This window comes from Diceros bicornis, chromosome 2 (assembly GCF_020826845.1).
Source record: "Diceros bicornis minor isolate mBicDic1 chromosome 2, mDicBic1.mat.cur, whole genome shotgun sequence".
Classification (NCBI taxonomy): Eukaryota; Metazoa; Chordata; class Mammalia; order Perissodactyla; family Rhinocerotidae; genus Diceros; species Diceros bicornis.
This window is the reverse complement of record NC_080741.1, coordinates 53,091,376-53,105,338: the sequence shown is the minus strand read 5'-3', so window position 1 is coordinate 53,105,338 and position 13,963 is coordinate 53,091,376. Positions and strand designations below refer to the sequence as shown.

At 59.2% G+C, this 13,963-nt stretch overlaps 1 protein-coding gene across 1 annotated transcript; it reads left to right on the top strand.

The window, feature by feature from the left end:
- Positions 1 to 1,974: 1,974 nt before the first annotated feature.
- Positions 1,975 to 13,014, top strand: SEMA3G (semaphorin 3G). Its single transcript, XM_058560429.1, has 16 exons — positions 1,975 to 2,357; positions 4,166 to 4,326; positions 4,441 to 4,503; positions 4,761 to 4,880; positions 5,150 to 5,240; positions 5,357 to 5,473; positions 5,706 to 5,851; positions 6,060 to 6,174; positions 6,259 to 6,328; positions 6,632 to 6,776; positions 7,075 to 7,306; positions 7,401 to 7,492; positions 8,195 to 8,236; positions 8,961 to 9,189; positions 9,500 to 9,639; positions 11,013 to 13,014. The coding sequence occupies exons 1-16, from the start codon at positions 2,249 to 2,251 to the stop codon at positions 11,451 to 11,453; spliced, it is 2,313 nt and encodes a 770-aa protein (XP_058416412.1). The 5' UTR covers positions 1,975 to 2,248; the 3' UTR covers positions 11,454 to 13,014.
- The last annotated feature ends 949 nt before the right edge of the window (positions 13,015 to 13,963 follow it).

The window sequence follows — 13,963 nt, the reverse complement described above, 5'->3', positions numbered from 1 at the left end:
AGCCTCCCTTGATTTCCTCCATCAGAAGCAATCACTGGAGCATCTCCCACTGCCCCTGCCTCTTCACATTATGATTGCTTGGTTACTGCCTGCTGTCCCAAGAGGTGGTAGTTTCTCCTGGGTGGCCCAGTTGCTCCTACAGGGTGTGATACAGCGGTAGCTTCCAGACTGCCTGTAGTTCCCACTTTGTCCACTAGATGACACAAGATGCCTGTGACTGGGCCCATTGATCTGAATTTATGGGGTGGGGGGGCGCGGGGGCACTCTTTGCGTCTGTTTTCCATCTGCAGCCAGCAAGCAGGGGACTTTACAGAAGATCCTCATCCACCTTCCAGACTGGGAAACTGAGGTCCAGAGAGGGAGAGGACCTGCCTGATGCCACACAAGTTAACAGTAGAGTTGGGGCTCTCAGCCCCTGTCCTAAGCTTTTTTCTGCAGTGTGGAGTGGGCTGCCCCCACATCCTGCTGCAGTAGACCAGGCCTCCCCTGCAGCCCCAGCTGGGGGCCTAGTTGAGCTGAGACCCCCACAGTGAGCTGGCAGGCTGAGGAGTTGTTGGGCCTCCTGCCCACAACTGGTGGCCAGATGGTGGTTGAGGGGCTGTCCAGCTCAATCTCCAGCCAGACATTGGCCTCCAGCCCAGGCTACAGGCCAAAATGTCTCCCCAGGAGACAGAGGCAGAGGAGCTCTACCCCTCCAAGGGCCCAAGATATAGTCACCATTTTGGCAGCCCCTGCATAAGTACCTCTCACCAGGTTATAGAGCTAGTTATGCCTCTTGCCCAACCCAGGTCAGGGCCCCTCCTCCCCTTGGGAGGAGGCGTGTATGTGTCAGGGGGACTGGGTCCTTCTCACACTGACTCAAGGGGCTGACCTGTTTCCCTCCCAGGGATGAGATGGGGAGGGGAGGAGGGGTCCCAGTACCGCTCAGGAGCCCCCAAAGCAAAAGAGAGTCCCGGGAAGGGGCAGGGCTGAGTGAGGCTTGTTCCTAGCCTGCTGTGCGGCCTGGGCCAGCTCCTTCCCTCTCTGATGCCCCCAAAATTTTCTGATGGCCATCTGGGGGCTCGGCCTCATCCATCTGGGAGGCCTAACTTGCAGAAGTTTCTAAAATCCTGGGAGCTCAAGTTTCGGCTCAAAGTTGAAGTATTTTTAGGGCCCAGGGCTTCCGATTCTAAGTGTAGGCGTCTGGGGTGGAGTGGAGTTGCAGCTGCTGGGGGGCAGTGACTGGGGCTGCTGCGGGATGGGGGGCATGGGGAGGTCCCCTCATTTGCCCCAGTTTATCCCCTCAGCCTTGTCTCCTCCTTGTCCCTCTTCTCTGGTTCTCCTGCCCCCTGAATCAGAGCTCAGGGCCAAGGGAGTGGGGGTGTGAGCACCTCCCTCCACCCTCCCTCTGGAGGGATCATGGGTGTAAGGCCTACAGGGCACGGGGGGACTCTGGGAAGAACCTGCCACTCATTAAGTGACACTCTGGGCCTTAGGCCTCCGGAAGGACAGGATGGCTGAGGGAGGCGGGCAATGGGAGGTTCCCTGGCACGGGGTGGATCCTGCTCCCTGCCCCAGTGAGCTGGGGTGGGGCCTGGGGCCCAGATAGGAACAGGCCTGGTGGAGGAGGCTGGGCATTCATCTCTTGCCAATCCCAGATCTGTGAAGTGTGGCCAGACCTCAAGCTTCCACCCCAAATACGGAACCCCTTGGGCTAGAATGACTCCCCCCAGACAACGAGGGCCCTGCCAGGGGAACTGGGAAGCCAGACTTCAGGGGGCTGGACTCTCCTGGTATTAGGGACCTGGGCCCAGAGTCAGTTTGTGGGGGGTCTCTGTCATGAGCACTGGAGGGGCAGGGAGCAAAGGAGAGCCCAGCCAGACCCCACCCAGCCCACCAACCTCTGGCCTCTGATCTCTGACCTCCCTTCCAGGCTATCTCCCCCCTTGATATTTTGCTGGAACCTGGGGACTTGGGTTTGTGAACATTTCTGTGTAAACCACCCACATCCCAGCAGGGAAAGTCTCCCCAGTGGGGAACTGGTCAGTCTGACACAGAGGCATCCACAGGGCTGGCCGGGGTGGTGGAAGAGGCTACAGGTGGATGGCGGCGGGGACCTCCCCCCGTCCTTCCTCCTCCCCGCCTTCCTGGATGGGGTGGAGCCACTGCCTTATAAGTGGCAGGCCTGGCGGCAACAGAGCAAACTACAACCAACAGCGGGACCAGAGGGGGCTCCGCGGGCAGCGTGGTGCCCTCGGTTCCCCCCAGCATGGCCCCCTCGGCCTGGGCCATCTGCTGCCTCCTGGGGGGCCTCCTGCTCTGTGGGGGCAGCCCCAGCCCCGGCCCCAGCGTGCCCCGCCTGCGGCTCTCCTACCGAGGTATGGGCAGTGCGCGCCCTGCTTGTGTGCATGTCCGTGGGAGCCCTGGACCCTGTGACACCCCCAGCTGTGGGGCCCCAGCCAGCTCCGGGCAGTCTGTTCTGCCAGCTGGAGAGATGCAGTCACTCCCTGCACAGCCCGTGGGAAGGACTTCGTGGTCATTCCCAGGGATGGTGCTCCTGGTTGGCTGCCAGAGGCAGGAGCCAGAGCCAGCAGGGAGGAGGGCTGGGGGAGAGGGACAGGTCCTGGGAGACATGGCCAGGGTGGAGGTGGGAGAGAGAGAGACACATAGGGGGAAGCTGAGGGAGCTGCTGAGAAAAGGAGAGAGACAGATAGAGACCCTGAGAGACCTCAGTAGAGATGGGCAAAGAGAGATGGGGAGGGGGCTGAGAGGGCGTGTCTGGAGGATCTGTCTGCCCCCAGCCAGGGCTCCTTGCCCAGGGCAGACAGTGGAGGGGCAGAGCAGCATCCTGTTCTTTTCATCCCCCCCTGCAGTCCCCACAGCCTCACCCCCCACCTGCCCCTTGCAACCCACTTCCCAATGCTGACCTTTCCTCTTCCCTCTCCATCCCAGAGACTCTTTGCAGCCCAGAAAGGATTCCAGCCTCCCCTCTTTGTCCATCCTGGCCCAGGAGGTTCCTCTGCAGATCTAACTTGATATGTTGTGCTGCAGCTGGCACAGGCCCTCTCTGAATCTGTGGAGATGGTCCACGGGAAAGGGTCCCTGAGATAGGCAGAACCCACAGATTCTTCTTGGGGAAACCAGAGGGGTGATCACCTTCCCCTGGGAACCCTAGTCCAAGGGAGGAGACCCAGGCCTGCTCTGGAGAGTCTGAGGGGAGAGACATAACTCCACTCTGAAGAGTCTGAAGTGGGTGTCTGCAGGGAGAATGTGCTCCTGTCCTGGGAGCTGTGGTTTTGGGGGGTGGTCATGCTACAAGAAAAAGCCCAAGTAGAGTGAGTTCCCTCCAAAGTACTGTCAGCTGTGGAGGGCCTCCTGGAAGAAGCCTGGAACAGTTTGGGGATAGAGTGGGAGCTGGGTTGGGGATGACCTTTTGGACAGGCAGAGGATGCTCAGCCTTCTCAAGGGTGGCCAGCACCCCTTCCCACCACATCCTGCTGACTGCCCCCTTGCCTGCCCATTGCCTCCATCTCCCTAACTGAACCCCAAGGACCTATATCAGGATCCTCAACTCCTGGGACCAGCATCCCCAGACAGCCACCCCCCATCCCTGAGGCCTGGGTAGGCAGTGTCTATAGAGGAGAAAATCCTCTTTAGCCACAGCCCTGGCCTAGAGCCTAGAGCTCTGCCTGGCCACACTTGGCCTCTCCGACACCCAGGCCTTTGCCATGTGCTCCTCTGCTGGGAGCGCTCTCCCCTGCCTGTCCCTCTGTCCACTCGAGTCAGCCTTGCACGATGCTCACCCACCCTCCTCCAGGCTCTCTCAGCACTTTGCCCAGCTTGCTGCCATATTTCTGCCAGCGGGGCCATCTTCCCTGGGGACTGGGTAGGGCACATGTGGGCCAGTGGGAAGAAGATGTTAACTGAAAGATCAAGGGACTAAGGAATGGAGAGCTAGGAGGCAGGCCCCTGGGTGGGCTGGACTGGGTGGAGGCTCAGAGCCTCTGTCCCACCCACCCCCAGGAGCCATTTCCCAGAAGCTCTCCAGCAGCCCTGTGCATGGAAACATTTTCCAGATGTGAGTGTGTGGGGGGTGAATGCACATCTGGGACCCCCCACCTCCACGCCTTGGCTGGGGAAGTGGGCTGAACAGCAGGCCCTAACCCTCTCCCTTGCTCCTTCCCAGACCTCCTGTCTGCCAACCGCTCTGCCATCTTTCTGGGTCCCCGAGGCTCCCTGGACCTTCAGGCCATGTACCTGGATGAGTACCGGGACCGCCTCTTTCTGGGGGGCCGCGACGCTCTCTACTCTCTGCAGCTGGACCAGGCATGGCCGGATCCCCGGGAGGTGAGCTAGACTGACTGGAGAGAGGGTCTGTCTGAGAACTGGGCATCTTGGGATGGGAAGCTGGATGGGGAAACTGAGGCCGTAAGGTCAGGAGTCAGCTGGGCTGTGTTTCAGGTCCTGTGGCCTCCGCAGCCAGGACAGAGGGAGGAGTGTGTTCACAAGGGAAGAGATCCTTTGGTGAGTGCTGTTGGGAGTGACTGACCTCCAACACGGACCAACGCCCAGGCCCTGACCCCCGGGATAGCCTGTGGCCACTCCCCCAGGTGCCTGTGCTGGGGGCATTTGGAGCAGAGCTTCAGGCCTTTTGAAGGTCTGTGAAGCGTGTCACCCCCGCCTTAGATCCCCAGAGCTGATCAACCAGGCAGGGCTGAGCCTCGGGGCCCAAGGAGACGGTGAGCATCCCTCATCTCCACCACCCCTCTTCTCCCCGCTAGACGGAGTGCGCGAACTTTGTGCGGGTGCTGCAGCCCCACAACCGGACTCACCTGCTGGTGTGTGGCACTGGGGCCTTCCAACCCACCTGTGCCCTCATCGCTGTTGGGCACCGTGGAGAGGTGAGCTTGAGGTGGGCCCCACAAAGGACTCCGAAGCGGTGACATTTCCTCCCTGCTGCCTGAATACTCCCCATTGAGCCTGCGTCAGGGCAGAGGGGTCAGGGGCCTGAAAGGCGCCTTTGTGCCAGAGAGCTGACCCCATTGGTGAGGCCTTGAATGAGGGCACCTTCTGCCCAACCCCCATTCTCCAGCCGCACGCGATGGCCCCTTCCTGGGTCGGGGGGCTGGTGCTGCTTTCCCAGGTTACCACTTTCCTCCCTCTCCCCCAGCATGTGCTCCAGCTGGAGCCCAGCAGTGTGGAAAGTGGGCGGGGGCGGTGCCCGCATGAGCCCAGCCGTCCCTTCGCCAGCACCTTTGTAGGTGAGTGATGCCCAGGCCCAAGTGAGCACGGGGAGCGTGGGAGCTGGCCGATCTCATTGGGAAGGGATGGTAGCCGGGCCCTCTTCCCCTGACTCTGCCTCCCACCACCATCCCAGGTGGGGATCTGTACACGGGCCTCACCGCTGACTTCCTGGGGCGTGAGGCCATGATCTTCCGGAGTGGAGGTTCCCGGCCGGCCTTGCGTTCTGACTCTGACCAGAATCTCCTGCATGGTGAGCCCAGGGGTCTGCTGAGGGCAAGGCTGGCTGGAGTCTGCCCCTGGCACTGGCAGGGAGGCAGGAGAGTTGATGCTGGAGTGGAGACTGGAGGGGCGGCCCATCCCCACTCTACTCCCTGGGACTCCAGCCTCCAGTGGGGTCCCTGTACCTCTCCCCCTCCCCATGGGTGCAGCCCCCTGTCCTCCCCTGTGAGGCCCCCCACCAGCTTCACCATGTCACCTCACAGATCCCCAGTTTGTGATGGCTGCCCGGATTGCTGACAACTCAGACCGGGATGATGACAAGGTGTACTTCTTCTTCTCGGAGACTGTCCCCTCGCCAGATGGTGGCCCAGGCCATGTCACTGTCAGCCGCGTGGGCCGTGTCTGTGTGGTGAGAGCTGTGAAGGGGCAGTAAGGTTCAAGTCCTTGCCACACACACCCCCACTTCCTTGACCTGTCCTCACCTGCAGTAGTAGGGAAACTGCGGCAAGGGTGTGAAGCCAACGTCCATGCCTTTCCCCCTAAGCGTGAAGGTTTAGGAGCAGGAGGAGGGGCCTGTCCTCGTGGGTCCAAGGCTGACTCTGCCCTTCCCCCCACAGAATGACGCTGGCGGCCAGCGGGTGCTGGTGAACAAATGGAGCACCTTTCTCAAGGCCAGGCTAGTCTGCTCGGTGCCCGGCCTTGGTGGTGCTGAGACCCACTTTGACCAGCTGGGTAAGGGGCAAGCCTGGGTGCAGGAGTGGGGAGGGCTCAGAGCCAGTCGGTGGGGGTCATTGGCAGTGGCCTTCTGTCTCCCAGAGGATGTGTTCCTGCTGTGGCCCAAGGCAGGGAAGAGCCTCGAGGTGTACGCGCTCTTCAGCATGGTCAGGTGGGCACACCAGCCTCCCCTCAGCCCCCACCCCTGGCCTGGTCTCTGCACCCTCAGCCTCCTCTGTTGAGCCTCTGCCTCATGTCCCGGCCTCACCGTGGGTCCCTGTCTCTGTCCCTGACACGGGGACTCTGTGGCTGTATTCTCTGTCTCCCTCTCTTTGCCTTTGCCTGGATGTCCTTGTTTTTCGGTTTCTGCTGACAGCAGACACTGTTACCCTCTGCTCTGGCCATGGAGCCAGACTGTCCCCTTCTTGCCTATGATGGCCGACCTGGCCTGATTGTCCCTGTCCGCCCGCGGCAGTGCTGTGTTCCAGGGCTTCGCCGTCTGCGTGTATCACATGGCAGACATCTGGGAGGTCTTCAAGGGGCCCTTTGCCCACCAAGATGGTCCCCAGCACCAGTGGGGGCCCTATGGGGGCAAGGTGCCCTTCCCTCGCCCTGGCATGGTGAGTATGTGCCCAGGGCCAGGCCAGGGAAGAGGGCTGAGTGGGTGCTAGGAGGGACTTCAACTTGGGAAAGCCTTGTGCCTGCATGCAGCCCTATGGCAGCAGCTGAGCTGGGGCTCCAGAGGTGCTGGGCGGGGTGAGGAGGGGAGCAGAGCTGTGACCATGTTAAGGAGCCCCCCTACAGGGAAAGTGGTCCCTCTGAGTTGGTGTGCCCTGGCAGTAAAGCATGGAAACAGGTTGGGGTGGGGAACTGGCCATCCCAGGGTGCTTTAGGCACTCCCTTTGCTGCTGCCCACAGTGCCCCAGCAAGATGACTGCCCAGCCAGGACGACCATTTGGCAGCACCAAGGACTACCCGGACGAGGTGTTGCAGTTTGCCCGAGCCCACCCACTCATGTTCCGGCCTGTGCGGCCTCGGCAGGGCCACCCTGTCCTTGTCAAAACCCACCTGGCTCAGCAGCTGCGCCAGATTGTGGTAGACCGAGTGGAGGCAGAGGATGGGACCTACGATGTCATCTTCCTAGGGACTGGTGGGTGGGCTGAGTGGGGTGGCCAGGCTGGGGAGGTGTGCAGGGGCCCAGGCTGCTCCTCCCTCTCCTGCTGACCCCTTCTCCCCTGCCCCAGACTCAGGCTCTGTACTCAAGGTTATCACTCTCCAGGCTGGGGCCTCGGCTGAGCCTGAGGAGGTGGTTCTGGAGGAGCTTCAGGTGTTTAAGGTGAGTGAGGGGACTGATGGGAGGGGTCCCCTCAATTCCTGTCCCTGGGTCTAGGCATCCCTATGGGGAAGCAGGAGCAAAGCACAGGAGAGAGATGGGCCTGTCTTTACTGAACCCACAGCCAGTGGGGATGAAAGTGATGGCCCTCACTGGTGCAGAGGCCTTGCTGCTGCTTCTGAACAACTGCGGGGCCTGGAGATGCAGTCTGTGAGCTGAAAGTTAGAGGCCCGGGGAGGGATGGCCAAGGTGAGCGCCCTTTGACAAAGCCCTGCTAGGCTCAAGTCACAGTGAAGGGGTGGGTGGTCTCACTTGGGTGAGACCCCAAGTCCCCAAGGGGTTCTGTTAGCCCCTCTATAGAATCAGGCAGGAGGTCATCTGTGTCAGAGGGACTGTTGTGCCTCTTGACATGAGATGGGTGATTTGGGACAGCTGCTTCATTGCTGGGAAACAGGGCTGTGGGAGGGACACCAGAGCTTTGTGCTTTCAGCCAAGCCTCCTGCTTGGAGGCCAGCCAGGGTGAGGGGGCCTTTCTTGTAACCCAATGTCTGGGAAAGACCATCTGGCCTTAGTTGCCAGGGTGTGCGCAGACCCAGGCTGAGAGATAGGTGACTCCCATGCCAGGGGCTGGAGGAAGCTGAAAGCAGGGATGCAGAGGAGATCTCCTCCCAGCCCACCCTCGCTGAGACCCTGCTCCTTCCCCAGGTGCCCACACCCATCACTGAGATGGAGATCTCTGTCAAAAGGGTAAGAGCGGCTGCCTCCTTCTACCCCTGCCTGCACCTCCTTGAGCACTGCCATTGTCTGCTGGGAAGCCCCACTGTAGCAGGCCCTGTGGCTGCCTGATTAGGCCCTGCAATGAGGGTTGAGAGTCCAGCTGGGAGCTGAGAGGCCCATGCATGAAACCAGTGGGCAGTGGGAGGCCCCAAGTAAGTGAGGCTGTGTTCAGATAAGGGGAGATCCACAGAGGCCGCTTCCTCAGGGAAGGTAAAACGTGCTTAAAAACAAAACCCAGATTTTAATCAAACAAGGCAGCCACTTCTTAGAGGTCTACTGTGTCCTTTTGCAAGTGGCAAATACCATCTCTTCAACTTTATCTGCCCCAGTTTATCTTTGGGTAAATCCCGGCTTTTGTACTGGGATTGATTAAATCAGAGTGTCCCTCTAAGGTCAGAGGCAAGTCATGATAAAGGCCATTAGGGTAGAGGGTAGAGGTCAGCAGCAGGGAGAGCCTGGAGAAGCCCCTTAGAGAAAAGCCCCCAGGTCTGCCCCAATCCCTGCATGTCCTAGCACAGGATCTGGTGTATAGCAGGTGGATGATAAATATTTATTGTTTCTGTGAATGCACCCAAGAGGTTCTGGAGGACCGCTTGCAAATGGCAGGGGTCTCAGGAACCCAAGGGGGCTGAGAGCCTAGCTGCTTCTGGGGAAGCCCAGGCTCACCACTGGCTCTGGTTGTGTCCCTTCCCAGCAAATGCTGTACGTGGGCTCGAGGCTGGGCGTGGCCCGGCTGCAGCTGCACCAGTGTGAGACTTACGGCAGTGCCTGTGCGGAGTGCTGCCTGGCCCGGGACCCGTACTGCGCCTGGGACGGCTCCTCCTGCACCCACTATCGGCCGGGCACCAGCAAGCGCCGGTTCCGTCGGCAGCACATCCGGCATGGCAACCCTGCCCTGCAGTGCCTGGGCCAGAGCCGGGAAGGTGAGTGGCATTTGGGATGGGGACACCAGCTGGTCTCTGACAAGGTCCCTACTCACCCCTGTGGCCTGGGCTCGACCCCTGTGAAGTGGGGCCTCAGACTGGTCCTGTTGTTTCAAACAGTCCTCAGTTTCCCTATCTGTGCAGTTCCTGTCAGTATATAGGTATAAGGTCTTTGGACAGAGTGACTGACTTGGGGACTGATGGACACCTAGGTCCGTGTCGCATTGGTGGCGGCTCCTGGGCTGTGGGAGTCAGTTGGCTGCTGGGTCCCCATAGTTCCTAAGCTGAGCCCACCTCTGTCTCCCTCCAGAGGAGGCTGCAGGACTCGTGGCGACCACCACAGTCTACGGCACGGAGCACAACAGCACCTTCCTGGAGTGCCTGCCCAAGTCTCCCCAGGCCACCGTGCGCTGGTTCTTGCAGAGGCCAGGGGACGAGGGGCCCGACCAGGTGAGTGAGGACCCTGCCTCCAGCCTGTATGTGTCCTGAGGTCAGACCCCTCCCCGAACCCCAAGTCCTGAGCTTTAGGGAGGGGCTCTGAGGGGAACCTGCCAAGATCAACCACAGAAAAGTGTATATTAGGCCCCTGGTGTGCCCCTGTTCCTGCCATCTGGGAATGATGTGGCCAGATCCACATCCAGGCCAGATGTGGCTGGAACTTCTCCAGTGACAGGGAGCCCATAACTCCCAAGGCACTAAGCTGAGCTCTGAGAGGTGGGTAGCAGAGATGGAAGAGAGGGAAGGGGGTCTGGGCTGGTCAGGAAGCCCCCCATGCTTACACATATGGCTCATTTTTGAAGGGCTCTCTTCCCCAGAGTTCTTAGTCCTCCTCTGTCTCAGGCCTGGGCCTCTGACCACTGGCCCCAGCACACCCTACCCTACCCTCACCCCCCACACATACTGCCTGGCCCCGTACTTCCTCCCTGGAGTCCAGCTGTCTGCCCAGGCCCTCTCCTCCCCTATCCGGAAAGGTCTATCACCCCCAGAGATGGCTTCAGTCTGGGCCCTGAGGCTGGGCGTGGAGAGGGTGCAGGGTGAGGAACATTTTTGAGCTGCTCCCACAAGTAGGGAAGGAGGGAGTAGGTTGATGACAGGAGGAGCTCTCCTTCCAGCTTGGGAACTGGAGGAGGCCAGCCTTGGGCCAGCTGTTGGGCTGGGCACTGAGAAGACTCCCCCAGGCGCCAGGGGCAGGGGGAGCACACAACACTAACTGCCCAAGCAGTCCAGCCTCAACGTACAAATGTACAGATGGCGTCCAGGCCAGAGATGGGGCCGGATCAGAACAACACTTGTGCCTCCCACACTGTGATGGGCACTCAGCCCACCCAAGGCTGGGGCTGTGAGCCCTGCATCGTGCGGGGAGTCAACAATGCAGACTAAGACAGGGAAGGCTGTGTGTGTGGAGAGTGGAGAGAAGTTCTCGTCCTGGGGATGGGGGTACAGACCCTCCTGAGTAAAAGCCTATAAATACCCTCTTACTCCCTCTGCTCCCCGGGAACGTGTGCCAGGGGCCCCTAAAGCCAAGATAGGTGTCCCAGAGCTCTAACTAGGAAGGATCAGTCAGTCAAATCTTTGAAAAGCCCCCTTTGCAGGCCCTGTGCTGGGTTATGGGAAGGTGAGGCGCTGCCCGCAATTAGCTCATAGTCTTTAGGAGGCCCAGCCTGCCAAGCTGCTGGTCCCCTCCTGGGAAGGGGAGAATAGGCAAGGGGAAGTGCCCAAGCTCTGGGCCCTGAGATGGCAAATTTGGAAAAGCAGGGGGCAGAGAAGTTGATGGTGTGTGCCCTGCTCCACACCCCCATCACACCCTCCCTTGTGCCTGGCAGGTGAAGACAGACGAGCGAGTCCTGCAGATGGAGCAGGGGCTGCTGTTCCGCAGGCTCAGCCGCCTGGATGCAGGCACCTACACCTGCACTACGCTGGAGCACGGCTTCTCCCAGACGGTGGTCCGCCTGGCTTTGGAGGTGATCGTGGCCACGCAGCTTGACAGCCTGTTCCCTCGGGAGCCGCGGCCAGAGGAGCCCCCAGCCCGGGGAGGCCTGGCCTCCACCCCACCCAAGGCCTGGTACAAGGACATCCTGCAGCTCATCGGTTTTGCTAACCTGCCCCGGGTGGATGAGTACTGTGAGCGTGTGTGGTGCTCCTCCCGGAGCCGGGGCAAACAGGCCAAGGGCAAGAGCTGGGCAGGGCTGGAGCTGGGCAAGAAAGTGAGGAGCCGGGTGCAGGCCGAGCGTAATCGGACACCCCGGGAGGTGGAGGCCACATAGAAGAGGGCAGAGAAGGGGGCAGTCATGATGGACCAGGTGGCCCAGCAGCAGTCCCCAGTGTCTCCCACCCACCCAGCTAGGGCAGAAGGGGCCAGTAGGCTGGATTGCCTCTTCAAGATGGGAGTCTCTGCCCCACCCCCGTATCCCCACCAGGCTGCCACAGGGAAGGCTGGGGCCTGATAGAGGGGTCCTGTGCCAGAGGCCTGTTCCCTGCCCCTCTCTGTGCTCTCAACCCCGGTCTGAAACCAGTACCCTCTGGTCACTGGCAAACCAGGTGGGCATGCTATTTGTTCTCAGAGATGGTTCCCAGAGCACATTTCTGGTTGTGCCCAAAGGCGAGAGGGCTGGCTGGGTGGTTCTTTCCCAGCTGGCAGAACAATGGCCATTCTGAGTGACCCTTAGAGTGGGTGTGTGAGTGTGACTGAGGAGGTGTCTGGGCAGGGGACCTCACACAGCCAGAGGAGGGTGGAAGTGGCCTCTAAGCTAGCACCTGTTAAAAAGGCCTACCTGACTGAGTTGGGGAGGGAGAGTGGAGGTGCTGAGAAGGTGGAACAGCAAGACCCCCACCCCACTTTGTGCCCTGATATCTTGGTGGCTCCCTGCCACTGCCTACCACCTCTTCTCCATCTCAGAATCACAGAAACATAGACTGCTAGAACTTCCTGGGACCTGGGGTGGTCTGGGTGTCAGGCCCCACTTCATAAACCAAGGGGGAGGTCTCACAGCCTGTCTACCCTTCCCCAGGTCCCTGAGCTGCCAGGCCAGCTTTCCTGGGCTGCCCACATTTCCTGATGGGATTCCTCCTCCCCACCGTCAGGGTATCCATGCTGATGAGCAGGGAGAGGGGAGGGATCTAGGAGAATGTCATCCCCCATCTCTGTGGACTAGAGATGGGGAGAGGGGAGTGGGGGAAGTGTGTGGGTGGCAGGAGTGGGCTGTCTTTCCCAGGGCAATGCAAGCACACCCAAAGCCTGGGAGGGTGGGAATGTGGCAGCTCTGTGAGCAAGCTGCAGCCAGTGGACAGGACCAGGGGCAAGGCTTTGCTGGGGGCCACAGAGGATTGAGAGGCTTTTGAGATGGAGAGAGGGTGGGAGACCCTAGGATGGACTATGAAACTCAGGAGCAGGCGTTCTCAAGGACTGAAGATGGCAACAATTAGCTCAGGAGCCACTGGGAAGGCCAGATGTTTCTCACCCTAGAATCTGGTTTTTGCCAAATAAGGGTTGGTCATGGAGTGTTCATTTATAAAGCCTTTTTTCTTTTAAGGGAAAGAATGCAGGAGAAAAAGCTGCTAAGTCCTGCTGGCTCTTAGGGCTGAGGCTCAGGTGGCCAGGATGCATTCTGTCTGGGCATGTAGGGAGGTGTTTTTGCCATCAGAGTAATGTGTTTCTTGGGCTGGGGAGCACAGAGGGGGAGGAGGAGGAGGACTAAATGAAAAGTTGTTCCCAGCCTGCATATGAACAATTAATGACGCACAAAACCGACAGGAGGGAGACAAGAGCATCAGGTTCAAGATTCCCTCCATTAAAAAAACTAAGATGAAGAAAGGAGGAAAAAACAGATAAAAAGTAAGACAGGGTTGAACTCAACCCCAGACTGCGTCTGCCTTGGACTTTATCAGAGCCCCCGATCTCCAGAGAACTGGGATCTGAAATAGGTCCCCCTGTCCCCTCCTTGACTGAACAGTAAGTGAAGCAGAAGCACTGAGATTAACCTGACAACACTTTGGGAAGCCTCCAGCCTGGGGTTGCTGTGGCTAGGATGTCAGCAGGTAAAAGCAGAGGAGAGCAGGAGTATAGGGTGGGGGGCTGGAGAAGAGAAGGGAGGTAGAGCTAGAGGCCATGGAAGAGGGGGAGGAGAGAGTGCAGAGCCCCAGGAATGGTGTCAGAGCTGCAGCCAGCTCTGCCTTTCTATCCCAGGGAAGCCAGGAAGAAACGACCAGGCCCTCAGTGGCCTTTAGACTGGGCCCAGGCGTGACTGGCTCTAGGCAGAGTCCTCTGGGCAAGTTATTCTGGAAAATGGAGGGAGAAGGAACTCAAAATCCTGAAGAATGAAAACCTACACACGGAAAATTGTGGACAGCTTCTACCAACTCCCCCAACCCACACCCATATAGTACTGTGTGTTATTAACTCCTGGAAATGCTTCTATGTGTGAATTCTACTTTTGTATTCATATGTTGAGATGGGCCTTATGGTTTCTCTGTCTTCAGAGCACACTTCTCGTAATTACTATTGTTATTTTTATTGTCATGACCATCCCCGAGTCTGGTGAGGCTAGCACAGTGTCTACAAGGAAAGGGATGAAGTTAATATTTACATCACATAATTATATCATTATCGTGTCTGTGTATTTCTGTGCTATTTGACTGATGCCATCTGCATGAGCTGGAAATGAAGAGCCTTCCTCGTCCATTCCAGGAGGCAGAAGGCCACCCTAGGTGGTATTTTCTAGGAGGGAGGGAAATGGGCAGCAGGGGAAGGAATCAGAAGGCTTTGTCTACGAAGCTC

Bases quoted from the DNA above. Each gene is read 5' to 3' on its own strand.
- SEMA3G (XM_058560429.1), top strand. From the start codon at position 2,249: ATGGCCCCCTCGGCCTGGGCCATCTGCTGCCTCCTGGGGGGCCTCCTG. The intron at 4,504-4,760 runs GTGAGTGCTGTT...TCTCCCCGCTAG, and splicing joins ACAAGGGAAGAGATCCTTTG to ACGGAGTGCGCGAACTTTGT. The intron at 7,307-7,400 runs GTGGGTGGGCTG...CCCCTGCCCCAG, and splicing joins TGTCATCTTCCTAGGGACTG to ACTCAGGCTCTGTACTCAAG.